The 27,145-nt window shown below is 41.3% G+C and overlaps 1 protein-coding gene across 2 annotated transcripts in view; it reads left to right on the forward strand.

Moving 5' to 3' along the window:
• The window catches only part of ENTPD6 (ectonucleoside triphosphate diphosphohydrolase 6), a 32,696-nt gene extending 16,867 nt beyond the window's left edge, over positions 1-15,829 (forward strand). For both annotated transcript variants that reach the window (XM_060754536.2, XM_067463195.1), the window contains exons 6-14: positions 1,752-1,787; positions 3,970-4,058; positions 4,673-4,752; positions 4,923-4,987; positions 7,087-7,188; positions 8,943-9,083; positions 12,044-12,100; positions 12,996-13,108; positions 14,750-15,829. In XM_060754536.2, the coding sequence (XP_060610519.2) occupies positions 1,752-1,787; positions 3,970-4,058; positions 4,673-4,752; positions 4,923-4,987; positions 7,087-7,188; positions 8,943-9,083; positions 12,044-12,100; positions 12,996-13,108; positions 14,750-14,839 (773 nt within the window). In that variant the 3' untranslated portion in view covers positions 14,840-15,829. The remainder of the gene's footprint in view (positions 1-1,751; positions 1,788-3,969; positions 4,059-4,672; positions 4,753-4,922; positions 4,988-7,086; positions 7,189-8,942; positions 9,084-12,043; positions 12,101-12,995; positions 13,109-14,749) is intronic.
• The last annotated feature ends 11,316 nt before the right edge of the window (positions 15,830-27,145 follow it).

Raw genomic sequence — 27,145 nt, forward strand, 5'->3', positions numbered from 1 at the left:
AGCAAGCAAATACGATTTTGTTAAAATAAACCCAATTTTTCAGAGATGTGGTGCAGGCTGGTGTGTGTGTGTCCTTTCAAGATCTTCTGACCTACCCCTGATCTAATGCTGAACAGACAAGGGTGAGGCGACTGAGAGAAAATGAAAAAGCTGCAAGTGATAAGGAAATAAGGTGATCATTACTTCCTCAAAGGCAGATAATCTGGTGTTCATGCCAGTTCATGTACAGCTTTCAGTCAGTTGCCTCAGTACGTCAGGGAAGTAAAGAGAGGCAACATCCGGTAGATAAGGTATCTTCTGTTTATTCTGTGTTTTATTTAAGGAGTAACTTAGCACAGTGTAACAAACAGTCCTTTCCTTATGCACATATCAGTGATGTGCCAGAAAAAGCCGTTACACCCTTGCTTTAGACAAACACGGCCTTGCGTACATAAAAGCAGGATTCTTCACCTGCATTCCTAGCTGTATAAAGAATCCTGCCTTCAAAGAGACCCCTGTGATGATGATATTTTAAATAAACATTTCTTTTAGCTCACCAAAGTCTTCCTGGTATAAGCATGGCCAATTTAGACTGCATCTTTGGTGACTGACTTCAATTTGATTTGATTTGTATCTTTTCCCTGGATTTGCAATCCAAAATTACTGCCAACTGAATTTTTAAAAAGTGCAATAAAAACATAATTAGTTATACAAAATGAATCTGTCGCAAACCCAAATTATGGTTAAATAGTATAAAGGCTTACCATATATACTTGAGTATGAACCAAGTTTTTCAACCATTTTTAGGCTGAATAGGCTTATACTCGAGTCAAAGTTATTGATTATTTTACTCTGTTATTGTTATTATTATAATTACATTTATTATTTTACTCTATTCATTATTATTATATTTACATTATTTTACTCTGTTATTATTTTTATTGCATTTATTATTTTACTCTATTATTATTACATTTATTATCTTACTCTATTATTATATTTATTAATTTTCTCTATTTATATTTGTTATTACATTTATTATTTTACTCTATTATTTTTATTATTACATTTATTATTTTTTGTTATTATTACATTTATTATTTTACTCAATTATTGTTATTATTATATTTATTATCTTATTCTATTATTGTTATTATTACATTAATAATTTTATTCCATTATTATTACATTAATTACTTTACTCTATTTATTATTGTTATTACATTTATTATCTTACTCTATTATTGTTGTTATTACGTTTACATTATTTTGCTCTATTATTAATATTTTATTCCATTTATTATTGTCCTCTATTATTATTACATTTATTATTTTACTCTATTACTATTGTGATTATTACATTTCCATTATTTTACTCTATTTTTTAAAAAATCATCTATTTTATTCTGTTATTATTGGAGCAATACATAAGCACATTTACATTGAAGAAGGTTAGAATAATGGTTTAATCAGAGTTGGGCAGTCTGATCTTAAATTACAGCTTTACGTAAATATTTAAAAACATTTAACCTACTGATGCCTCAATTAATGTAATTTTATTGGTATCTATTTTTATTTTGAAATTGACCAGTAGCTGCTGCATTTCCCACCCGCGGCTTAGACTCAAGTCAATATGTTTTCCCAGTTTTTGTGATAAAATTAGGTGCCTTGGCTTATATTCGGGTTGGCTTATATTCAAGTATATATGGCATATAAGTTGCAAAATATTTTTTTAAGAATTTTGCTTCAATCTCTTTACTTTTTTACAACAGGTATTTCTGCGTGGGTTACTGTCAACTTTTTAACAGGTATGTGCTCAAGTAAACTGTTATATGTTACTATTTTTCTTAAATATCTGTATTGAATTAAAATATGCTGTATTAACCTCAAGATTCGTAGCATTATGTGTACTTGTCTTGAAGTCGGTGCTATCTTTTCCTCAAGGACTGAAGCTTTGATTGCGTTCAGTAAAACTACCTGTATTCCCCTAAATATATCTTCAGTATCTCAATGTATTTAAAATATATTTAGGCTAATGTAGGTAAACACAACAGCTCACCACATTTTATGTCTTTGTAATACAAGTTATATTTCTCACATTTATTCCAGTAATTTGAATAAAGTGAAAGAGAATAAGGTACCACAAAGTGGTACTCTCAGTTTATAGGTTTATAGGTCCAAGAAGTTACTGTTGGTGGGTTGCTGTGAGTTTTCCGGGCTGCATGGCGATGTTCCAGAAGCATTCTCTCCTGACATTTTGCCCACATCTATGGCAGGCACCCTCAGAGGTTGTGAGGTCTGTTGGAAACTAAGCAAGTGAGGTTTATATATCTGTGGAATAAAGTCCAGGGTGGGGGAAAGAACTCTTGATAACTTGAGGCAAGTATGAATGTTGCAATTGGCCACCTAATAATAATAATAATAATAATAATACTTTATTTGTACCCCGCTATCATCTTCCCAAGGAACTCGGTGCGGCTTACATGAGTCCAAGTCCAAAGTACATCAAACAAAACATCAATAACACAACATTAATAAAACAGTCAATAAAATACAAATCATATAAATCACATAAACAAAAAACAATAATCAATAGTGACATATAAACACTTATTATGAAAATATTCTTCCCTCTTGTACTAATATTAACTTTATTCTTTTTTTAAAAAATTGAATAACTATTGCTATATCATATCCTTGCTGCTTTGGCTACTGTCGTGTTGCCTTCTATCTTAACAAGCATTATTGTTATTTCTGTTGTGTCATGTCTTCTCTTGATTAGCATTGAATGGCCTTGCAACTTCAAAGACTGGCTGGTTGCTGCCTGGGTGAATCCTTTGTTAGAAGACATGAAACATTCAAGGCCAGACATGAAACAATCACACATGAAACAATCAAGGTCAGCTAACACCTCCTAACAAAGGATTCCCTCAGGCAGCAGGCAGCCAGTCTTTGAAGCTACAAGGCCATTCAAGACATGAAACAATCAAGGTCAGCTAACACCTCCTAACAAAGGATTCCCTCAGGCAGCAACCAGCCAGTCTTTGAAGCTACAAGGCCATTCAAGACATGAAACAATCAAGGTCAGCTAACACCTCCTAACAAAGGATTCCCTCAGGCAGCAACCAGCCAGTCTTTGAAGCTACAAGGCCATTCAAGACATGAAACAATCAAGGTCAGCTAACACCTCCTAACAAAGGATTCCCTCAGGCAGCAGCCAGCCAGTCTTTGAAGCTATAAGGCCATTCAAGACATGAAACAATCAAGGTCAGCTAACACCTCCTAACAAAGGATTCCCTCAGGCAGCAACCAGCCAGTCTTTGAAGCTACAAGGCCATTCAAGACATGAAACAATCAAGGTCAGCTAACACCTCCTAACAAAGGATTCCCTCAGGCAGCAGCCAGCCAGTCTTTGAAGCTACAAGGCCATTCAAGACATGAAACAATCAAGGTCAGCTAACACCTCCTAACAAAGGATTCCCTCAGGCAACAACCAGCCAGTCTTTGAAGCTACAAGGCCATTCAATGCTAATCAAGGTGGCCAATTGCAACACTCACATCTGCGTCAAGCAGACTAGAGTACTTTCTCCCACCCTGGACATTCCACAGATATATAAACCCCACTTGCCTAGTTTCCAAATGGGAGTTGCAATGCAGCAGCACCTGGAAAGCTGTAAATTGCTCATTCCTTCACGAAGACTGTATCTGCTTCTCTCTTTTCCAATTTTCTTTGTTCACATGCTGAGGAGTAACAGTGAATTATGATTCTGCCACTCTAACTTGGGAAATTGCCCATGTTTTTAACTTCAAGATGTTTACTCTGTCGGGGGTGCTTTGAATGTGATTTTCCTGCTCCTTGGCAGGAGGTTGGACTGGATGGCCCACGAGGTCTCTTCCAACTCTATAATTCTATTATTCTACTCTGACAAAACGTATAGATTTCATGACTAAACTTTCTAGTAATTTTGTTGTTTTGAAACTGTATTTCAGATAGTTTGAATGCTCCGGAAAAGAAATGTGTAGGAATGCTGGACTTAGGAGGTGGATCAACTCAGATCACATTTCACCCAAGCACCAAGGTAACAACAGTATTTATTTATTTACTTATTTATTTACTTTATTTATATACTGACTTTCTCAGCCCTGGGGGGACTCAAAGTGGTTTACAACATACTAATGGCAAAAAAAAAATGGAGTCCCTGGTGGAGCAGTGGCTTAAACTGCTGACCTACTGAATTTGCTGATCAAAAGGTCGCAGGTTTGAATCCAGGGAGCCCCAGCTTCTGCCGACCTAGCAGTTCAAAAACATGCAAATGTGAGTAGTTCAATAGGTAATGCTCCAACGGGAAGGTAACGGCACTTCATGCAGTCATGCTGGCCACATGACCTTGGAGGTGTCTATGGACAATGCCGGCTCTTCAGCTTAGAAATGGAGATGAGCACCAACCTCAAGAGTTGGACACGACTAATGTCAAGGGGAAATGCAAATATGACTACATCAATAGGTAATGCTCCAGCGGGAAGGTGACAGAACATGCAGTCATGCCGGCCACATGACCTTGGAGGTGTCTATGGACAACGCCGGCTCTTCAGCTTAGAAATGGAGATGAGCACCTTTAACATTTGGCGGGGTTTTTTTTGTTTGTTTGTTTTACTGTGTGGAATATTCAAAATGTTTTCTTTTCCTTTGCAGACCACTCCAAAGAGCACCTCTTCTAGTCACATCACTTCTTTTCAGATATTTAGTACCACGTACCAACTGTATTCATACAGGTTTGTACATTTTAAAATATAATAATTACCGCTAAGTCATTACAGCATTATAACTCATCAGAAATGCACACCAACTCGATTCCAGCTACTGCATTTTAACAGGTTACCAAATAATTTGAATTAACAAAACTTCAGGGTTGTTTTGATCTCACTTTCGTCTCTTTCTCTAGTTACCTTGGACTTGGGTTAATGTCTGCAAGGCTGGCCATTTTAGGAGGAGTTCAAGGACAAGCCTGTAAGTGTCAAATACATATGACTTCTCTCATGCATAGAGATTGTTAGATTATTTTTATTTATTTTGCTGTTTCTAACTGTCACCCATACACTAACTCAGAGTGGGTTATACTATATTTATAAATATAGTCAACCTTCAACATGTGCTTGGGTTTAGGGCCCCGGGACCCCCGTGGAAGTGAAAAACATAAATACAGAAATTACTAATGTTTTAATCGGAGAGGATGCCTCTCGGGCTTGACTCTGTGGTCAATCTCCAATGGAAGCTGACCACATAATCAAATTCAAAAACCCTAGAGAATCCTAAAGAGCTCTCTAGAAATCTCTAGGTCCTCCATGATTGGAGGAAGTCGACCATAGAATCACACTGAATACTAATCTGTGAATAATTAAATCTGCAAAAATCCAAACTGCAGTTGTGGAGGGACTACTGGATTCACATCATAAACACTGCACATGATAACCACCAAAACAATAGAACATAATAAAATCTCCCTTTCTGTTTGTAAATGTCTATCTAGTCATGCATCTGAAAGTCTGAGAAATGTGTCTGAAAAATGAATTAAAGGACATATTTTAATGTTTTATGAGCCATTCTGGGAACCTGCTTGTAGTAATATAATTTGAAAAAGTAAACATGCCCCTGATAGCGCAGTGGGTTAAACCGCTGAGCTGCTGAAGTTGTGGACTGAAAGGTTGGCGGTTCGAATCCAGGGAGTGGGGTGAGCTCCTGCTGTTAGCCCCAGCTTCTGCCAACCTAGCAGTGTGAAAACATGTAAATGTGAGTAGATCAATAGGTACCACTTCTACGGGAAGGTAACAGTGCTCCATGCAGTCATTCTAGCCACATGACCTTCAAGGTGTCTACGGACAACTCCAGCTCTTCAGCTTAGAAATGGAGATGAGCACCAACCCCCAGAGTTGGACACGACTAGACTTAATGTCAAGGGAAACCTTTATCTTTACTAAACATGTAAAGTCCTTGTTTTGAGCTGTATGATGTGATTCACACACTTAGCCAATAGGCATGAGATTCCATAAGGAACTACATATAGAAACTGTTGTATCCAAACTCTCTTTACTCCCTTCCTCACGCCCAATATTTTAAAAAATGGATACAGTGGGTATTCATAGGAGGCTGTTTTGTCAATTTTTAGTATTTCTGGACTTCTTTTAAGCTGAAGGTTGTAGAACTCTTGGAATTTCTTTATTCTCTATACGGCTCTATTGATCCAACCTACAAATAATCAAATCCACAAACCTTCAAATGCAGAGGGTCGACTGTAATTAAGTACAGAAATTGGTTTAGGATTTTTCTCACTGCAGAAATTTTTAGTGTTGAACCATCAGATTAATTGGACTTTTGTGCTGTGTAGATAACTTAGTCCAGGCATGGGCAAACTTTGGCCCTCCATGTGTTTTGGACTTCTGTTAGGAATTGTGGGAGTTGAAGTCCAAAACCCCTGGAGGGCCAAAGTTTGACCATGCCTGATTTAGACAGTAATACATCTTTCCAATTATACACTAAAGGTAAAGGTTTTCCCCTGACATTAAGTCCAGTCGTGTCCGACTCTGAGTTGGTGCTCATCTCCATTTCTAAGCCAAAGAGCCGGCATTGTCCGTAGACACCTCCAAGATCATGTGGCCGGCATGACTGCATGGAGTGCCATTATACACTAGCTTCCCTTTATATTTTACCTCTATGTCTGCTAAAAAGGTGGTGTCTAAGGGCCTTTCTACACTGCCATATAATCCAGAATATCAAGGCAGATAATCCACGTTATCTGATTTGAACTGGATTACCTGAGTCTACACTGCCATATAATCCAGTTCAAATCAAGTAATCAGGATTTTATACAGCTGTGTAGAAGGGGCCCTAAGGTGGTAATTATTTAGATTATTCTGTCTGAAGATAAGAAGACGCCAATATCCTCATAAATAAAAGCTGATGGATGGTCAATTAACAAAGCAGTCTTAAACATGTTGAGATTTGTATGGCTGATTGAACCGGAATGAAAGGGAAAGAGTGTTTGACCTATGAAGAATCAGATCTCTATGCAACATCCTCTCTATTTCAATCTACTTTCTCACTTCTTACAGTATCTGAAGGTGAAAAACTAACAAGTCCCTGCTTACCGCCAGACTTCCAGGGTGAATGGGAACATGCTAAGATAACATATAAACTCAAAGGGCAGAAGGCAGGTATAGTAACCTGATCATTTCCTCAATTACTACATTGTTTTTATCAAAGTAGTAGATTAAGTGCTGGTGATGATTCTTTGATATAGAACTAAATACATTCCCCTATAGTGTAGGCTGGGATATATCATCTTCCACAATTCCAGAACATAATATTGAGGGCATTTTGTGTATTTCTGCTTTTCTGAGATTTTTTAAAAGCTGGATTCTAGACATTATAGTGGTGTCAATGTTCTTGAAAATATCTGAGAAATTGCACAGTGAAATATTTAATCTAACGTTCTCAGTGGACATCAGTTCCCCCATTTCATTCTAGGAAGTGCTTTGCTTATCTCACTTGAAAATAATCAGTTTATTCGTGTATGAAGATGTACATCTGATATTCTTCTTTGAATGCTTCTGCTACTGGGAGCAAGATTAGAGGAAAGCAGTACTGAAAACTGGCTCAGAAAGCTCGGGGCCTCAGGTGCATTCAGAGGAGTCAGAAGTAGCAACCTCAGATAAAGAATCAAGTGATAAGGAGAGTTCCCATGGGAACGGAGATCAACAAAAGTCTGGGAATGGAGATCAACAAAAGTCTTCATTTACAATGTATTTCCAAAGGCTTTCATGGCCAGAATAATAGGTTTTTGAAAGTTTTTCGAGTTGTATGCCCATGTTCTAGAAGCATTCTCTCCTAACGTTTTGCCTGCATCTATGGCAGGCATCCACAGAGGTTGTGAGGTCTGTTGGAAACTAGGAAAATTGGATTTATATATCTGTGGAATGTCCAGGATGGGAGAAAGAACTCTTGTCTGTTGTAGGTAGGTGTGAATGTTTCCATTGGCCACCTTGATTAGCCTTTAATAGCCTAGCAGTTTCAAGGTGTGACTTCTTACTACCTGGGGGAATCCTTTACAAATCAGAACTGAAAATATATTGTGTCATTCAGAGAGATTACATGGGAAAGTTGTGAAGGAAATTCACGGGAAACAGCATGATTTCATGGGTGTCTAGACTTGAATTTCCCAAACTTAAGAGCCGATCACTTTGTGCCACAGTAAAGCTCTATATTTGAAAGGATGTCACATTGAGGAGAAGGGTTTTCCCCTTGTTTATCAGTATTGTGTCTGAAAAAGAACCTCTCCTGATGATCTGAAGGGGAAAAATTACTTGCAGATATTTGGTTTCTAGACCATAAAAGACTTATAGGGAGCACCTATAAGTCTTTTATGCTTCCACCTGGCTGTCTTAGTTATAACTCTGACTGTTGTATTCTGCAGTAACTCAAGCTTCTGGTTTGACCACAAGGCTGGTCCCATGCAAAACGATTGCAATCTAATTCATATAGTACATTTCACATTAGTGAGAGCATTGGGCGATGTTAGAATAAATGTTCAGAGCTTTTGGGAAAGAGCAGGAAGGCTTTTTAAAGGGAGAACAACAAGGAAAACTTCTTGGCAAAACGATCAGAGAATTCTCCAAGTGTCATGGGATTTGAGTGAAAGGAACCGGAAATAAGCAGAAACTGCTGCCCTACCATTAATTACAATTCAGAAATTATTGTTACTTAGTGAAAACTACAAATACCATGCCTGGATTAAATAGTAGAAATATTTTCTTTGCCTTTTTCATATCTTTGTAAAACTTATTTCCCACTCAGCCTATTCCAAAAGTCTTTGCTAAATGTGCAACCATAGTAGACCAATTTCATAAACTAGAATTTCATCATTAACACTGAATTATTAAAGGGTGTTTTTTTGTTTTTGTTCTTTTAGGAAAGTCGTCTTTTAAATCATGTTTTGATGAAATAGCTAAACATCTCAGCAAGAAGATTGACAAGGCAGTTGAAGTAAAAGACTCGGAGTTTTATGCTTTTTCCTATTACTATGACCGGGCCGTGGATGCTGGCTTAATAGGTAACTCTAAGTTTGATATTTATTAGCCACATGGAGATTATTGATAGCAGGGTTTTCATACCTTAGTTGACCTTCAGTGCACAAAGATACTGAGCTAGATCTGAATTTTAATAAGTACGACAATCAAATAATTCAAAATATTGTATTGTTTTTATGAGATCTGACCTGTGAATGACCCCAGTCCTGCCCACAGAAATGGAGAGTGCTGTTTGCCCTCCAACATAAGAGGGCAAACAGTGCTAGAAATGATCTCTATATACTTCTGAACTTTTTTTTTTATCGTGTCAGGAGCGACTTGAGAAACTGCAAGTCGCTTCTGGTGTGAGAGAATTGGCCGTCTGCAAGGACGTTGCCCAGGGAACGCCCGAATGATTTGATGTTTTATCATCCTTGTGGGAGGCTTCCCTCATGTCCCCACATGAGGAGCTGGAGCTGATAGAGGGAGCTCATCCGCCTCTTCCCAGATTCGAACCTGTGACCTGTCGGTCTTCAGTCCTGCCGGCACAGGGTTTTAACCCACTGCGCCACTGCAGGGATAATGGAATAACTGGAAATGAGCCTCATGGAGGGGAGTGACCAGGTGGCATTGGGAGGGTGGCTTGGGGACCGACATCCCATGCATTTTGCATCTTATGTTGCTTACATTTCATGCTCCGTAGTCATGGAACACACTTCAGATCTTCTAGTTCTGCACTATGTTAACATCCCCATATGCATCTTCTCTCAGTATGCATATCAATTGACTGATGACATACACACGTGAAATAGACGAGGAAAGTTTAATAATCATAATAATGACCAAGAACAAGCCATTAGAACCAATGCCATCAAAGCCAAAATTGAAAAGTCGACGACAGATCCCAAGTGTAGACTCTGCAAGGAAGCAGATGAAACAATAGATCACATCCTCAGCTGCTGCAAGAAGATCGCGCAGACGGACCACAAGCAGAGGCATAACACCATTGCTGAGATGATTCATTGGAACTTGTGCCACAAATACCATCTGCCTGCGACAAAGAACTGGTGGGATCACAAACCTGAAAAAGTTATCGAAAATGAACACATCAAGCTACTCTGGGACTTCCGGATCCAGACAGACAGAGTTTTGGAGCACAATACTCCTGACCTCACAATCGTGTTAAAAACAAAGTATGGATTGTCAATGTTGCAATCCCAGGTGACAGCAGGATTGAAGAGAAGCAACTGGAAAAGCTGACACGATATGAGGATTTAAATATTGAACTGCAAAGATTCTGGCACAAACCAATCAAGGTGGTCCCAGTGGTGATCGGCACACTGGGTACAGTGCCTAAAGACCTTGGTCTGCACTTAAACACAATCAGCGCTGACAAAATTACCATCTGCCAGCTGCAAAAGCCCACCTTACTGGGATCTGCATGCATTATTCGCCGATGCATCACACAGTCCTAGACACTTGGGAAGTGTCCAACTTGTGATCCAATACAACAGCCAGTAGAATGTCTGCTGTGGACTCATCTTGTTGTGTTTCAAATAATAATAATAATCTTTATTGATATTTCGTTCTATCTCCCCAGGGTGGATTACAAAACACATATACGGCAAACATTCAGTGCTGTTATACAATTGACAAGGATAGACAATACATAAACAGAGGTATAGGCTTTCCCATCTTTTTCCATCTCTGGCATCTGGAGGCTATGCTTGACTCCGGCCACAGGGAGGTGCTGTCGCTCCATCTTCCATGTTGAGGAGCTTTTTGTTGTCCATAGATGATGTCCCGATCAAATTGTTGGCATGTCCTTATGGGCACCTTTTATTATCTCTCCGCTTTAAAACAGTACCTGTTTATCTACTCACATTTCTGTTCGCAATCTGCTAGGTAAGCAGAAGTTGGGCTGACAGCAGGGAGCTCACCCCAACCCGGGCTTGTACTGCCACCCTTTCGATTGGCAAGATTTTCTGCTGCTTGGGGTCAACCCATTGTGGTAAAACCCAACCCAGCAAATATGTTATTTAGGACTGTTTTGTAATTTCTTGGTGTTTAAGCCTGTTCCTGGAGTTATTTGAAGTGTTTATTCAGAAAATTGCATTGGATGGGCCTCTTGGTGGTGCAGCAGGTTAAACCACTGAGCTGCTGAACATGCTGACTGAAAGGTTGGCCGTTCGAATCCAGGGAATGGGGTGAGCTCCCGCTGTTAGGCCCAGCTTCTGCCAACCTAGCAATTTGAAAACATGCAAATGTAAGTAGATCAATAGGTACCACTTCTTCAGGAAAGTAACAGCACTCCATGAAGTCATGCTGGCCACATGACCTTGGGGTGTCTATGGACAACGGTGGCTCTTTGGCTTACAAATGGAGATGAGCACCACCCCCCAGAATCAGACACGACTAGACTTAAGGTCAGGGAAAAACTTTACCTTTACTTTACCTGTCAAAAGCCTAGTTTTCACCAGCAAGAAACCATGGGAAATAGTACTATTTCAAGTATTCTGGCCCAAACCCATTTAGGACTTTGCTGGTCAAAACCAGCACTTCGAATTGAACATTAAATGAATTTGATGCCAATGCATTGAATTCCAGTGGTGATATGTCATCTCTAAAAGGTGTGCCAGATAACAGTATGGCTATATTTGTCATTAGCTGTAGCTTCAGAATGCTTTTCAAGGGCATTCCCACTTCTTAACAGTTTCAAATATGTGTTGTCGAAGGCTTTTATGGCTGGAATCACTGGGTTGCTATGAGTTTTCCGGGCTGTATGGCCATGTTCCAGAAGCATTCTCTCCTGATGTTTTGCCCAAACTTAGTTTCCAACAGACCTCACAACCTCTGAGGATGCCATCCATAGATGTAGGTGAAACGTCAGGAGAGAATGCTTCTGGAACGTGGCCATACAGCCCAGAAAACTCATAGCAACCCAGTTTCAAATTTCCTTCCTTTTTCTTCTCAAAACTGAAGAGCTCTTTTATTTGCCATTTAGATGCTGAAAAAGGAGGAACTCTAGCAGTCAGTGACTTTGAAACTGCTGCAAAGAAAGGTAAGCTGGTATTTCTGTCTTCATTATTACCTTGGATGATCCAGGAAACCATAAAAAAGATTTAGCTATGAGATCCACTCTCGTAGAAGAATGTACTCTAAAATTAAACCACAAATGGCATTCCACTCTGATTCGCATAGCAAGGACCACAAAAAGCACATCTACTAAATGTTGGTGAGGATGCAACACTCAAGGCACTTGCATCCATATGATGTTCTTTATTTACTGTTATAATTTTAGAGTTTTTTTTTAATACTGGTAGCCAGATTTTGTTCATTTTCATGGTTTCCTCCTTTCTGTTGAAATTGTCCCCATGCTTGTGTATTTCAGTGGCTTCTCTGTGTAGTCTGACATGGTGGTTGTGAGAGTGGTCCAGCATTTCTGTGCTCTCAAATAATATGCTGTGTCCAGGTTGGTTCATCAAGCGCTCTGCTATGGCTGACTTCCCTGGTCATTTACTGTTGTACATTTATAACTCTAAAATTATAACAGTAAATAAAGAACAAAATTCAAACACAGAGGAAGTCCAGAGAAGAAACAATCAGGAACAGCTAATCACCTCTCAACAAAGGATTCCACCAGGCAGTAACAAGGCAAACCTAAAAACTATCAGGGCATCAGATGCTAATCAAGGTGGCCAATTGAAGTATTCACACCTAGCTCCAAGAGACAAGAGTTCTTTCTCCCAACCTGGACTTTCCACAGATATATAAACCCAATTTTCTAGTTTCCAACGGACCTCACAACCTCTGAGGTTGCCTGCCATAGATGTAGGCGAAATGTCAGGAGAAAATGCTTCTAGAACATAGCCAACAGACAGTAAAATTCTTCATGGTTATCATTGCTATTGACAATATAAACTGCTTTTTATATCTCCCTTTTTTCTTCCCCAAAGCGTGCAAAGCCATGGAAGTTGATAAAGGAGAGCATCCATTTCTCTGCATGGATCTCACTTACATCATTTTTCTATTGGAAGAACTAGGCTTTCCAAAGAATTACGTTTTTAAGGTATGTGTTTTTAGCTGTATGTTTAGCCTGAGCTGGATGGGGGGTTACACTCCCCCTGAAGACACAGGTTCGCAGCTTGGGAGTGATCTTGGACTCATCGCAGAGCCTGGGACCTCAGATTTCGGTGGTGGCCAGGGAAGCATTCGCACAATTTGGAGTAGTCTCAAATAGACTACTACAATGCGCTCTATGTGGGGTTGCTTTTGAAGACTGTTCAGAAGCTTTAAGTAGTCCAACTAGCAGCAGCCAGGTTCCTTACTGGAGTGACATACAGGAAGCACACAACCCCCCTGTTAGGTCAGCTCCACAGTTCAAAGTGCTGGCTTAGCCTATAAAGCCCTAAACGGTTCCGGTCCAGCTTACCTATCCAAATGCATCTCCCTTTATGAGCCAGTTAAAGCAGTAAGATCGGCTAAGGAGGTCCTACATTTGGTCCTATCACATTCGCAGGTGCAGTTGGTAAGGATAAGAGACCGGTCCTTCTCAGTGGTGGCCCCTCGACTGTGAAACTTCCTCCCCACTGACATTAGATTGGATTAGATTGGCCCCCTCCCTCCTGACATTCAGAAAACAGCTTAAAACCTAGCTATGCAAACAGGTATTTGATGAATGATGGCAATACTCAAGCAGCTAAGGGAAACCATGGGATCGATGCTTTAATGCTTTAATGTTTTAATGTTTTATGGTTATAGTTTTTAATTGAGCTTAATTTATAGTTACCCTCTGGTGGCATAGCAGGTTAAACCACTAAGCTGCTGAACTTGATGACCGAAAGTTTGGTGGTTCGAATCCAGGGAGTGGGGTGAGCTCCCACTGTTAGCCCCAGCTTCTGCCAACCTAGCAGTTTGAAAACATCCAAATGTGAGTAAATCAATAGGTACCACTCCGGCAGGAAGGTAACAGCACTCCATGCAGTCATGCCATCCACATGACCTCGGAGGTGTCTATGGACAGTGCCGGGGTACAAATATTTTAAATAAATAAATAATTGTTGCGGTATCGGCATGGCTGCAGGGGTGTCTTTATTACCTTCCCACCGAAGCAGTACCTATTCATCTATTCATATTTTCATGTTTTCAAACTGCTAGGTTGGCAGGAGCTAGAGCTAACAGCGGAAGTTCACCCCAACCCGAAGCCTTGAACTACCAACCTTCAGGCCAGCAGTTCAGCAGCATAGTTTAAGCCATAGTGCCAACTGAGTTAATGGGCCATATAACTGTCATATCAGCAGAGCCACAGTGCTTTTTAATGGAATTGACTCCTGCTTACAATGGCCTATGATTTTTTTATTTTAGTTTTTTGTTGTGTCAGGAGCGACCTGAGAAACTGCAAGTCGCTTCTGTTGTGAGAGAATTGGCCGTCTGCAAGGACATTGCCCTGGATGATTTGATGTTTTTATCATCCTTGTGGGAGGCTTTTCTCATGGAGCTGATAGAGGGAGCTCATCCACCTCTCCCCACCTCTCCCCAGATTCGAACCTGCGACCTGTTGGTCTTCAGTCCTGCTGGCACAGGGGTTTAACCCCACCGGGGGCTCCATGGCCTATGATAGACAATACAGTAATCAAGTGATAAATGTCTACAGCAGTCAAGAGAGACATAGCCATTTACAAATCCTTGTCCACTTCTCTTCCCGTTCTAGCTTGCTCGAAAAATCAAAGACTCTGAAACCAGCTGGGCCTTGGGAGCCATCCTTCACTACATGGATTCACGCCACAACTTGCGGCATTAAGGTTTTTGGAGTCATGCAGGAAGCGGCAAGTCTGTTGCTACACAGATGGAGTCTCTTCCTTGTGCCTGCAAACTACAGCAAGCCCCTGCGACTACTGTGATTCGTACTGTTAGACCTGGATGTATGCTTAATATATCAAGACCTTGAGCTATCTCAGCAGTGGGACTCTGTGCAGTTCAATATATCAGTACACTCCATAAATATCCCACTGGAAAACAGTGGCTTTTCCCTCTGGAAAACAATAGGCAGCTAAAACCCAACCTTGGATAGCAGATCTGAGACTTAAACCGGATGAATGTAAAAGCCATCCTGTGAATCATGCTGAGACTTCTTTCATGTTTCCCATTGTCCTATACTCTCTGTGAGAAAAGCACACCAATCAAGCCTTTTGCCCTCGCTGTTAGCAAACTGAATCTAGTATCGAAAGCAAGTGCAACTTTTAATGCTATTTTTTTGCGTGTCATGGTGATTTGCTTTGATATTTTTTGAGTGTGAAAACTGTTTTTAAAATGTTTGACATTGTCTGATTTTTTTTTCCAGGTACGTAATGAGATTTGGGGGGTTTTTTTGATAGCTGGTTCAACTGTGCTTCCAAATTTCTGTTACTGGATCACTGAGTTATTTTGGAAGAGAAGTGATGACTTAAAGCTGAAGTCTTTCCATTGACTTTGGCTTTAGTTCAGGTATGGGCAAACTTGGTCTCTCCAGGTATTTTGGACTCCAACTCCCATCATTCCTAACAGCCTCAGACCCTTTCCTTTTCCCCCTCAGCCGCTTAAGCGGCTGAGGGGGAAAAGGAAAGGGTCTGAGGCTGTTAGGAATGATGGGAGTTGGAGTCCAAAATACCTGGAGAGACCAAGTTTGCCCATTTCTCTACTTAATATATGATTGTAATTGAATCAGCATGTGTATAAATCTATTGAAGGAAAGACAGACAGGTCAGTAAAAAAAATTGACAACAATTAAACAACATGGGTGTGTTTGATTGAAGTAGAAGTCAATCCGATCATTTTCATTTTCTGTATCATCACTTTCCAGAAGAGAGAAGCAACACACATCCGTGTTGCAACTCAGCAGGAGTTCACCTTGCTCAAAGCCCTCACCAAGAAACCAAACGTGGTAATAAATACTTTCTTAATAAAAACACATATCAAAAAGAGCAAAGGCATCTTAAGCAAACAGAAGGGAAAAATCCAAGAGTTACTGAAGGAAGCAAGTCCCAAAGGCAAAGGTAAATCCAGAAAACAATGATTAGAACAGGAACATGAATTCCAAAATAAGTCCAGGAAAAAAGGAACAAATCATGAACATAAATCCAAAGGTAAATCCGTAAAACAAGAAGCAAAACATGAGCATGAATCTTGAGTCTTGACCTAAGGCATGAACTAGGAACAAGACAGGAGTGCCTCACTCCAGTAGCCACTCTATGAACACCTTCGCAGAAGCATAAGAGAAGCTTGGCCTGTCATTGAAGATTGAGAAAACCAAAGTCCTCTTCCAGCAGTCACCAGCCAACCCCTTTCCAATGCCAGAAATACAGCTTAATTGTGTAACATTAGAAAATGTTGACCATTTCTGCTACTTGGCAGCCATCTCTCCACAAAAGCCAACATTGACACTGAAATTCAACACCGTCTGAGCTCTGTGAGTGCAGCTTTTTTTCCGAATGAAGCAGAGAGTGTTCGAGGACTGTGGACTGTCTACAGACGTCACATGCAACTCCTGGAATGATTCCATCAGCTCTGCCTCCAGAAAATCCTGTAAATCTCTTGGGTAGACAAGCAGACAAATGTCAGCATGCTGTAAGAAGCAAAGACCACCAGCATTGAAGAGATGGTCTCCGCCATCAACTCCGCTGGACTGGCCATGTTGTCCGGATGCCCGACCACCATCTCCCAAAGCAGTTGCTCTTCTCCGAACTCAAGAATGCAAAACGGAATGTTGGAGGACAGGAAAAAAAGATTTAAAGATGGGCTCAAAGCCAACCTTTAAAACTCTGGCATAGACACTGAGAACTGGGAAGCCCTGGCCCTTGAGCACTCCAGCTGGAGGTCAGCTGTGACCAGCAGTGCTGCAGAATTTGAAGAGGCACAAATGGAGGGCAAAAGAGAGAAACATGCCAAGAGGAAGGTGCGTCAAGCCAACCCCGACTGGGACCACCTTCCACCTGGAAACCAATTCCTTCACTGCAGGAGAACATGCAGGTCAAGGATAGGGCTCCACAGTCACCTACAGACTCACTGCAAGTACACTAATCCTGGAAGACTATCCTACTCAAGGGATCACCTAAATAAGTAAGTACTCCAGTAGCGACGTTGCTTGATCTAAAACCCTAACAGCTCTCTCACTGATTCAAGGACTGCAAAACATGAACGCATTCCTTTGATCTTGAGAGGCCTGCTTCTACCTCTCATTCTCACAGATTCTTTCTGATTTCCTGAGCCTGAGTCTCTGCCACCTCAGAAGCCTGGTATCTCTGTCTAAGCCAGCAGCTCCCTCAGATGAGCTAATGTTATCCTCCTCTCCATTCCTGTTGGATTCCAAAACAATTCCACTTTCACACTCTGTTGCAGCAACAGCATCTTGCTCCAAAGCCCCTTCTATTCCCTCATCTACAGAAACATCTTGCTCTAAAAACCCCTCTGTTTTCTCACCTAAAGAACCATCAGCCCCCAAACACCCAAACTCCTCATTTTCATCTGGCTGAACCACAACACTTTGTTAGTTTTGCTGGGGTTAACTAACATTTGGCTTGCTGTCTACTCATTGTCTTCATTGTGCCTGAATTTGCTTGCTTTGTTTACCTCCCTTTTGACTGCCCTCTTACTTTTCTATTGTGCTTGCAATATTATTTGCCACTATTTTAAACTATGCATTAGTTTCCCCAGGAAGTTCCACAGGCCCTTCCCTTTCAAAATTTTAGAAAAGCATTGAAGAGAAGAGCCACTTGTTTTCACTGGCCTTTTCATATTATTGATGTACCTGCATTTGTTTGTTTTGTTTTGTATTTGTTTAACAACTGATTTCATTTTATGTGCCATCTTGAAATGATTTAAGCTTTGAAAGCACTTTAACACTCATTTAAATCACCCTGGCAGAAGGCAATTTATAAATTGTAAACAAAGAATTCCCCCAGGCAGCAACCAGCCAGGCCTTGAAACTGCAGGCCATTAAATGCTAATCAATGTGGCCAATTGCAACATTCACACGTTCCTCAAGCAGGCAAGAGTCCTTTCCCTCACCCTGGACATTTCACAGATATATAAACCTTACTTACTTAGTTTCCAACAGACCCCTCAACTTCTGAGGATGCCTGCCATAGATGTTGGTGAAACGTCAGAAGAGAATGCTTCTGGAACATGGCCATATAGCCCAGAAAACTCACAGCAACCCAATTTATAAATAATGTCTCATTCTGCTACGGGGATGCAGGAATGCAGCTATTGTCAGTAGAGGCCTGGGAGGTAAATTGGGCTGAGAGAGAATGAGAAAAAGCTCATTCTCTGCCATGCAGTGAGGTCCTTGGTAAAGTAGCCCTCTTCTTCTTGATTTTCTCTTATCCCAAAACAGAGATTATGCATCAGTCTGCCATGCTTTCATAGTAGTATGGTTTGCCTTACATTTAGTGGAATTTATATATCAAACAAGCCGTCTGGTTGCGCTACATCCCGATCTATGTAGAAGGGGATATTCAACATGTACAGAGAGTGACCAAAAGGGTAAATGACCTAGAAACCATGAATCCCTTTAGAGAGCTGGATATTTTATCCCGGATGATGTTAAGAGGCGACATGATAGCAATGTTTAAATATTTGAAAGCATGTCACATCAAAGATGAAGGAAGCTTGTGTTCTGCTGTTTCAGAAATTAGGACACGGATTCAAACTACAGGAAAAGAGAGTCCGCTTAAACATGGTAAGGGCTTTTTGATATGCTGGCTTGGAGTCTAGTGGAGTCTCCTTCCCTGGAGGCTCAATGACCATCTGCTGGGAGTGCTTTGATTGTGTAACCCTGCATGTCAGGAGTTTGGACTGAATGTCCCTTGGGGTCCCTTCCAACTCTATGATTCTATTAAATAGTAGAAAGTGCTGTAGCATTTCAGATTTCTCTGCAACCAGAAAATGAGTCCATCAAGAGGGAGAGTTTATTCCAGCTCTTTGCCACCTGTAGTAGTTTTATTTTAGGGTTTTTCTATTATTACATTCATCTATCTGCAGTACCGTATATTCAGCTACTATCAGCATTGACCAGATCTTGGCTGTTGCAGGATCTTGCCCTTATAGACTTTTCCATCAGTCACTTGTCTCCAACAAAGGATCATTGCCTTGCCGCGGAGCACCTCAATGATGTCACGAGCGAAACCTTGAAGAGACACCCAAGACGAGAAGGTCATGGCAGAGAGGTCTGACCAAACACAATCCCTGGAGAAGATAATATCAACCCATCCCAGTATTCTTGCCATGAAAACTAAATGAATCAGTACAACCAGAGATATGTTGGTATGCCATCGGAAGATGAGACTCCCAGGTTGGAAGATGGAAGAAGCAGAGGCAAGATGGATGGATGGTATCCTTGAAGTGACTGGCTTGACTGAAGGAACTGTGGGTGGTGACAGCCGACAGGGAGCTCTGGGCAAACTTGGGCCCTCCTGGTGTTTTGGACTTCAACTCCCACCATCCCTCAGGCCCCTTCCTTTTCCCCCTCAGCCGCTTAAGCTGTAGGAATGGCGGGAGTTGAAGTCCAAAACATCTGGAAGGCAAAGTTTGCCCATGCCTGGTATAACCTCACACTATTTAAGAAGTATACAGGCAGTCCCCAAGTTATGAACAAGGTAAGTTCTGAAGGTTCGTTCTTAAGCAGAATTTGTATGTAAGCTCTGGATAGCAGAGAGAAGGGTTAACACCCCTGATGCTGAAATTTGTAGTTTTCTAAGTCCCCAGGGATGCCTGGCGAGCTCATTAACTGTGGGTGCCAAATCCAGAAGCAAAGACCTCACCAAGATGAAGGAAAATGAGAGAGACTTTATTCAATTTGCACAAAAGGGACACTTGTACAACACGGATACTGGGAGGGTACAACTGTAAATATGTATTCACAAACAGACATCTTTATACACCTAAGTTTCCATTCACTGACATTGTTCCATTTCAAAAATTCCCTCCTTCTCCCCTGATTGGCCAGCTCCAGGATGTCAGCCAGCATCCTCCTTGGCTTCTGATTGGTTGGGAGGCAGGTTTAAGCTGGTGTTTGCTTTGATTGACTGGGGCACCAGTGACACAGCTGAGGATCTCCTCCCAGCTGAGCAGGGAAGCCTCAAGGTGGTCCAAGGGAAGGAGTTATCTCTGGAGGTTGTGCCCGCCACTTGGGTGTGTGGCGCTGGAAAATGACAAACAAAGACATGTCCAAAAGCCGATTTGACAGGATTATGCAGATATGGGGTCCTGTCGAAGAACACAGTGGGGCTGTTTGTCCCAGACATTTCCTTATGCCAGGGGACAAAGGAAGAGTCCCAAAGATGTATATTGGTTGATGGGATTGCAGTCAGTTTCGGTCCAGAGCTTTGTCTCTTGGAGGTCTGGGATCCCCAAAGGGAAATTGCTGGGCTGGAAGCAGATGGGCTCCTTCCTGCTGGGAAGCAGGAAGGTCCTTTATCCATGGATTATAATAATAATAATAAATAATAACACTTTATTTCTATCCTGCCCTATTACCCCAATGGGGACTCAGGGCAGTTCACAACATACAGCAGCAATGCCATAAAGTGCTAGCAAAAAAGCAAATAAACAAACCATAAACCAAATAATAACATTTTAGATTATGTCCCGTCTCTGGCTGTCAACCCGAGTGTCTGGAATTGCTCAAGAGAGGGGTTCCTGGAATTCATAGTCCTTGGGTTCATGTATACTTGCCTTCATTTTATTAAGTTTAATAATAATAATAATACTCCTGACCTCACAATTGTGCTAAAAAACCAAGTATGGATCAGGAGTATTATTGAAGAAAAACAACTGGAAAAGCTGACATAATATGAGAATTTAAAGATCGAACGCAAAGACTGGTACAAGACAGTCAAGGTGGTCCTAGTGGTGATCAGCACACTGGGTGCAGTGCCTAAAGACCTTGGCCTGCACTTATACACAATCGGCGCTGACAAAATTACCATCTGCCAGCTGCAGAAGGCCACCTTACTGGGATCTGCACGCATTATTCGCCGATATATCGCACAGTCCTAGACACTTGGGAAGTGTCCGACGTGTGATTCAATACAACAGCCAGCAGAGTGATCTTGTCTGCTGTGGACTCATCTTGTTGTGTTTCAAACAATAATAAATAATAGATGACAAGAAGAGCAGACTTTGTGTGGTGCTTGGTATGAACCACTTATGGAGAGGGAGTGGGGGTCTCGCCATGGCTTACCAGCAGCTGGAAGGATCATCTGTAGCATTTTGTTATAGTTTTATAGTTTGCAGAAAAGGAAAAAGAATTTAAGATACAATAATGAAGAGATAGAAAGAGATACACAATAGCTTTGGGAATGGAGGTGCTTGGGTTACTTTGTGGCCATCCAGCCAGCTCTCTGGCTGGGATAAGGGAAGAGGATCAGCTGGCTGGTCTCTGCTGGAGCTGTGGAGGCCAGCTAGAGTGGACCGGCCCAAACCTAGTGGTTGGGCCAGAAGTACTTGTCTGAGTGTGAGGGTTCGGAGGCCACGTTGGGTGAGCTCCTGGTGGTCCTGGGGGAGGCCCCAAGGAGACCGTGGGGACAGAGGCCGTTTCCAGTTCATTAGATCTTCCATCCTTGGAAAAACTATAAATTGCAGGGTCCAATTTATGCATCTTTTTCATCAGGGGTGGGCTTGGGATCTTCAACAACACCCCTGTGGTGTTTGTTTTGATGTAGATGCCCCTATTCAGAAGATTTCACAATGCTTTCTGTCCCTGTGATAATTGGATTTTGAAAATTTTGGCTTGTTGTGGGAACAAAGATTGGTGATAAAGCTTCAGTGGAGACCCCTTTTCCCCATGATAACTCTCTCAGGACTAAATTTCCCTTCCGAGGGGTAGATTTTACTAACTTCCTGTTGTCTCAATCCGTTCTTAACTAGAAGTCATTTGTAAGTCAGATGTTTATAACTCGAGGATGGCCTGTGTAGGTATATGTTAGGGTGTGCATGCCTCCAAATTGTCTGTTCACTTACCTCCTGGAATATAAATCCTACTGAACCTAATGGGGCTTTTTTCAAGTAAACATATTTCAGCTTAAAAGGAAAAATAGTTAGACAGCAACCCCTTGTAAAACTCACTTGGTTTGATTTTTAAGCAGTGTTGGAATCCCAGAGATGTCTCCCAAGGGAGTGACAGAACTAATGTTCTGCTAATTTGTTAAAAATGGAAATAGGATGGCCCAGGCAACTGCTGCAATTTAGCAAGAAAAGACAAGGATGAAGTTAAAAAGCTGTGAATAGGGAAAGACTTTGAAGCATAGTTGATGATTCAGTTGAAAAATGGGAGCAGTGGGGTGAGCTATCATCTTGAATGGCATTTTGGTTTGGTTCCATCGTCTATATAATGTTTAGTAAGGCAATTTCCTTGAGGCTGAGCATTCAGTGCAAGACAGCAAAGTCAAGCAGATCTTCATTAGCTAACATCTCAGATGTCATCTACATGCATGTACTTTTCCTAAAGAGAGAAGTGGTGAAATTAGATGGAGAAATCTGTCCCGTGGTTTCTTAATGACCCTATTCCACACGATAATTTTTTATGTGACCTGAAATATATGGGCATATAAAATAGATATAAAAATTGAACATTTACTGATCATACATCAGCATTTTCAAGGCTTGCTAAACAAACTGATTTTCCTTTTTATGAAGTACAAATGAAGCATTTTCTGCAGAGATTACTGTAAACACTGCACAACTGATTCATGTAAATGTCTAAAACAGCCACTAGGTGGTGTTCAAAAAACTTTTACTGTTGACAAATATTTCGAGAACCCCAACATTAAGCTAAGGGGACCCCATTTGGGAGTTGGAACCCACAATTTAAGAAGCAATGCTGTAGACTATGCATTGAATTAGATCAGGTCCATACACCTATGCCCTTTACCTTGCCTAAAAAGACAAATAAATGGATCCTAGAGCAAATGAAGCCTGAAATCTCCCTAGAGGTTAAAATAACAAACTGTCATGCTTCGTACACATCATGAGAAGACATGATTCCCTAGAAAGGACAATGATGCTTGGTAAGATAATACTGATAGTAGTTTGAGCTCTGGACTACAACTTGGTCCAGAGTTCCCACTTGGCTAGGAAAACCTCTGGATGAATATGGAGCATGTCATGCTCTTTCAGTCTAAGAATAACAACAACAACAACAACAACAACAACAACAATAATAACACTTTATTTATATTCCGCCCTTCTCCCTGTTGGGATTCAGAGCGGATTACTGTGTAAACAGATACTGGCAAACATTCAATGCCTTGTTACAATACAATGAGATACACAAACACAAGCAAAGGCAAAAACTTCTCCTTTCATTTCCAGCTTTGGAGGCAGTGCTCATCTCTGGCTCTTGGCATTTCCAAGCTGAGGAGCTTGCGTTGTCACCTCCTGGTGGTGTGACCGGCATGACCGCTTGAAGAGTCTTATGCCTTTCCTGCCAAAGCAGTACCTATTTATCTACTTATATTTGCATGTTTTCGAACTGCTAGGTTGGCAGGAGCTGGGCTAACAGTGGGAGCTTACTCCGTCCCATGGATTCAAACTGCCAATCTTCAGGTTAGCAATTCAGCAGCACAAGGGTTTAACCCATTGCGCCACCATGGCCCTAATTAAAGAAAGCAATTTAAGAAAGTTTGAGGACCCCTGCTCGAGTGCATTTGATTTATTTATGCAATCCTTCGCTGAGTGCTTTGTGCATCTGAAGAGAATGGGCGCCGATCCATGCAAGTCTGTATGACAATAAATGGATCAGACTTTAAGGTGCCACAGAACTCTTGCCGAATCACTGCCAACCTATAATAAAAGGTTTGTCCAGAGACAGATCAATCATGGTCTAGTACCTCTGAGATAATAGCCAGTAATGGAGTTTCCCATTCCTTGGCATCCCTTTCCAGCTTCTGGCACTCTTAATGATATTTTGTGTCCGTCTGCTGTAATGGGGGTGGCTGGTTTGGCACTTTGCCCCTGTTCTAGACAGGCAATGATCCAGAGGCCCTACTGGGCCCATTTCCATTGTTCATTATGGGAAAAAATGTATTATGGGGATTTGTCATTGGTTGGGATGTGGAAACTTTCTTATCTACATTTAGCCCCATTCCAGCTTTGCTTTCTTCCATACTGTATTTAAAAACAATAGGCTCTATAGTAGGCATGGGCAAACTTGGGCCTTCCAGGTGTTTTGGACTTCAACTCCCACAATTCCTAACAGCCTACCCTTTATTTTTCCTTAACCCACATCATCTTTGTGAAACCTAAGCAGGACTAAAGTGCTTGTGCTATTTATTGGTTGGGTTTACAGGGCAACCTTTAGTTGGAGCTTCCTCTATCTGTACATATCAAAAGTTTTATGTAAATGTGTTCCTAAAAATAGATTGAACAAATAAAGCTTTTAGTGATGGATTATATAAAGAGGGAACACCTTGCACAGTCTAACAGTAATTAGATACCCCTGGGAAACCTTCGCTGCAGGTGATAAAGAGCCTTATTTATATTGGCTGAAGCTGCTTCTTGAGTATTGTATCTTTTGTATTTAGAGAGTAATGTAATTTACTCTGAACATTTTAACACCTAATGATAAAAATGATAAAAGCCCAATGATCAGCACAAATCAACCTTTTCTTTCTTTTCTTTGTGTTGTTCCCCTTGTGTGGCAAGATTGCAAAAGCGTATGGCTATGGTCCCAGAGTCAGGCGCAAAAGCATTACATCATTGGCTCAGATTGATGAATGATCTCAGAGGAACTCAGTGATTGATGCCACTATTTGGGGTAGAAAAAAGTGGGATATACATATGGAAATAAATAAATAAGTTTAGACTCAGATGGGTTTTTTGGGTCTTCTCTAAAAGATCATGCTTTTCTAAAACTTTTGTATGGAAAGAACAAAGAAAATGGGAAACTTAAAAAAAGGTATGAATATTTGTCAGATTGTATGATACAAGATTATTATATCACGGAAAGGAGAATAAAATCGCTGAGCCTGGAACCACAGGTTTTGGCAGTGGCCAGGGGAGCTTTTGCACAATTAAAACTTGTGCGCCAGCTGCGCTCGTACCTTGGGAAGTCTGACTTGGCCACACTGGTCCATACTCTGGTTATATTCCGTATAGATTACTGCAATGCGCTCTATGTGGGGTTGCCTTTGAAGACTGTTTGGAAGCTTCAACTGGTCCAACGAGCGACAACCAGGTTGCTCAGTGGAGCGACGCTCAGGGAGTACACAACCCTGCTGTTGCGTCAGCTCCACTGGCTGCCAGTTTGCTACTGAGCACAATTCAAAGTGCTGGCTTTGGCCTATAAAGCCCTACATGGTTCCAGCCCAGGCTACCTGTCCCAAGTATCATCCCTTATGAACCAGCACGTAGATTAAGATCTTCTGGGGAGGCCTTGCTCTCGGTCCCGCCGATCTCACAAGCACGGCTGGCAGTGACAAGAGACAGGGCCTTCTTAGTGGTGGCCCCTCCATTATGGAACTCTCTCTCTAGTGACATCAGAGCAGCTTCCTCCCTATTAGCCTTTAGCGAAAGAGTGAAAACCTGGCTCTATGAGCAGGCCTTTGGAAACCAGGGCAATGCAGTATTTTGAATTGAGATCTTGTGCAATTTGACCTTGGAATGGACTCAGACCATGAACTTTGGAGTGCGTGTTTTCTAAGTTTTTAATTTTAATCTGTTTTAACTCTGTTTTAATATGTTGCAATGTTTGAAATGTTTAGGTAATTGTTCTTGAGGCACATGTGTGCCACTGTAAGCCACTTTGAGTCCCCCTCTCGGGGTTGAGAAAGGTAGGGTACTGTTGCAACCCAGAGCAGGAAATGAGACCATAAGAAAACCCCAACTCCACTCATAGTAAAAAGGTGATTTGAATGCCCCAACTTTGGCAGTCTTTAGGAGGAGCCTGAAAATGTGGTTGTTCCAGTGTGCCTTCCCAGAATAAGGAAACTCCCAGCAATATGTCCTCTAAATGCACTTTACTATGGCTCTAGGAATGTCTGCATGCCCCATCCCTCTCTGAAAACTCTATCCTAGTTCATATTTCATCTGTTCATGCTCAGCATTATCTTTAAATTTTAATTATTACATTTGGCCCAGCCATAGGTTTTAAATGTCATTGTGTTACTGTTAATGTTTATTGCTTATTTTTGTTATGAGTTTAATGTTATTGTTTTGTATTATTTGTTGTTATTGCTTTTATTATTGATGTATTGTGGGCTCAGCTTCATGTAAGCTGCACCTAGTCCCTTGGGAGATGGTAGCGGGGTATAAATAAAGTATTATTATTATTATTATTATTATACTATGTCCAATTCTGGGCATCACAATTGAAGAGAGATGTTGACAAGCTGGAATGTGTCCAGAAGAGGATGTCGAAAATGATCAAGGGTCTGGAGAACAAGGTCTGTGAGGAGCGGTTTAAAGAGCTGGGCATGTTTAGCCTGAAGAAGAGAAGGCTGAGAGGAGACATGATGAGGGTCCTGTATCAATATGTGAGGGGAAGTCATAGGGAGGAGGGAACAAGCTTGTTTTCTGCTTCCTTGGAGACTAGGATGCGGAACAATGGTTTCAAACTACAAGAAAATAGATTCCACCTGAACATTAGGAAGAACTTCCTGACTGTGAGAGCCGTTCAGCAGTGGAACTCTCTGCCCTGGAGTGTGGTGGAAGTTCCTCCTTTGGAGGCTTTTAAGCAGAGGCTGGATGGCCATCTGTCAGGGATGATTTGAATGCGATTTTCCTGCTTCTTGGCAGGGGGTTGGACTGGATGGCCCATGAGGTCTCTTCCAACTCTTTAATTCTATGATTCCTGACTGTGAAAGCTGTTCAGCAGGGGGACTCTCTTCCGCAGAGTGTGGTGGAGGCTCCTCCTTTGGAGGCTTTTAAGCAGAGGCTGGATGGCCATCTGTCAGGGGTGATTTGAATGTGATTCTCCTGCTTCTTGGCAGGGGGTTGGACTGGATGGCCCATGAGGTCTCTTCCAACTCTTTGATTCTATGAGGCGACAATTGAAAGAAGGAGGAGGAGGAGGAGGAGGAGGAAGAGGAGGAGGAGGAGCAGCCTGCTCTTGTTTTGGAGAGCGTCAGTACTA

Source organism: Anolis sagrei, chromosome 1, assembly GCF_037176765.1.
Source record: "Anolis sagrei isolate rAnoSag1 chromosome 1, rAnoSag1.mat, whole genome shotgun sequence".
NCBI classification, from domain to species: Eukaryota; Metazoa; Chordata; class Lepidosauria; order Squamata; family Dactyloidae; genus Anolis; species Anolis sagrei.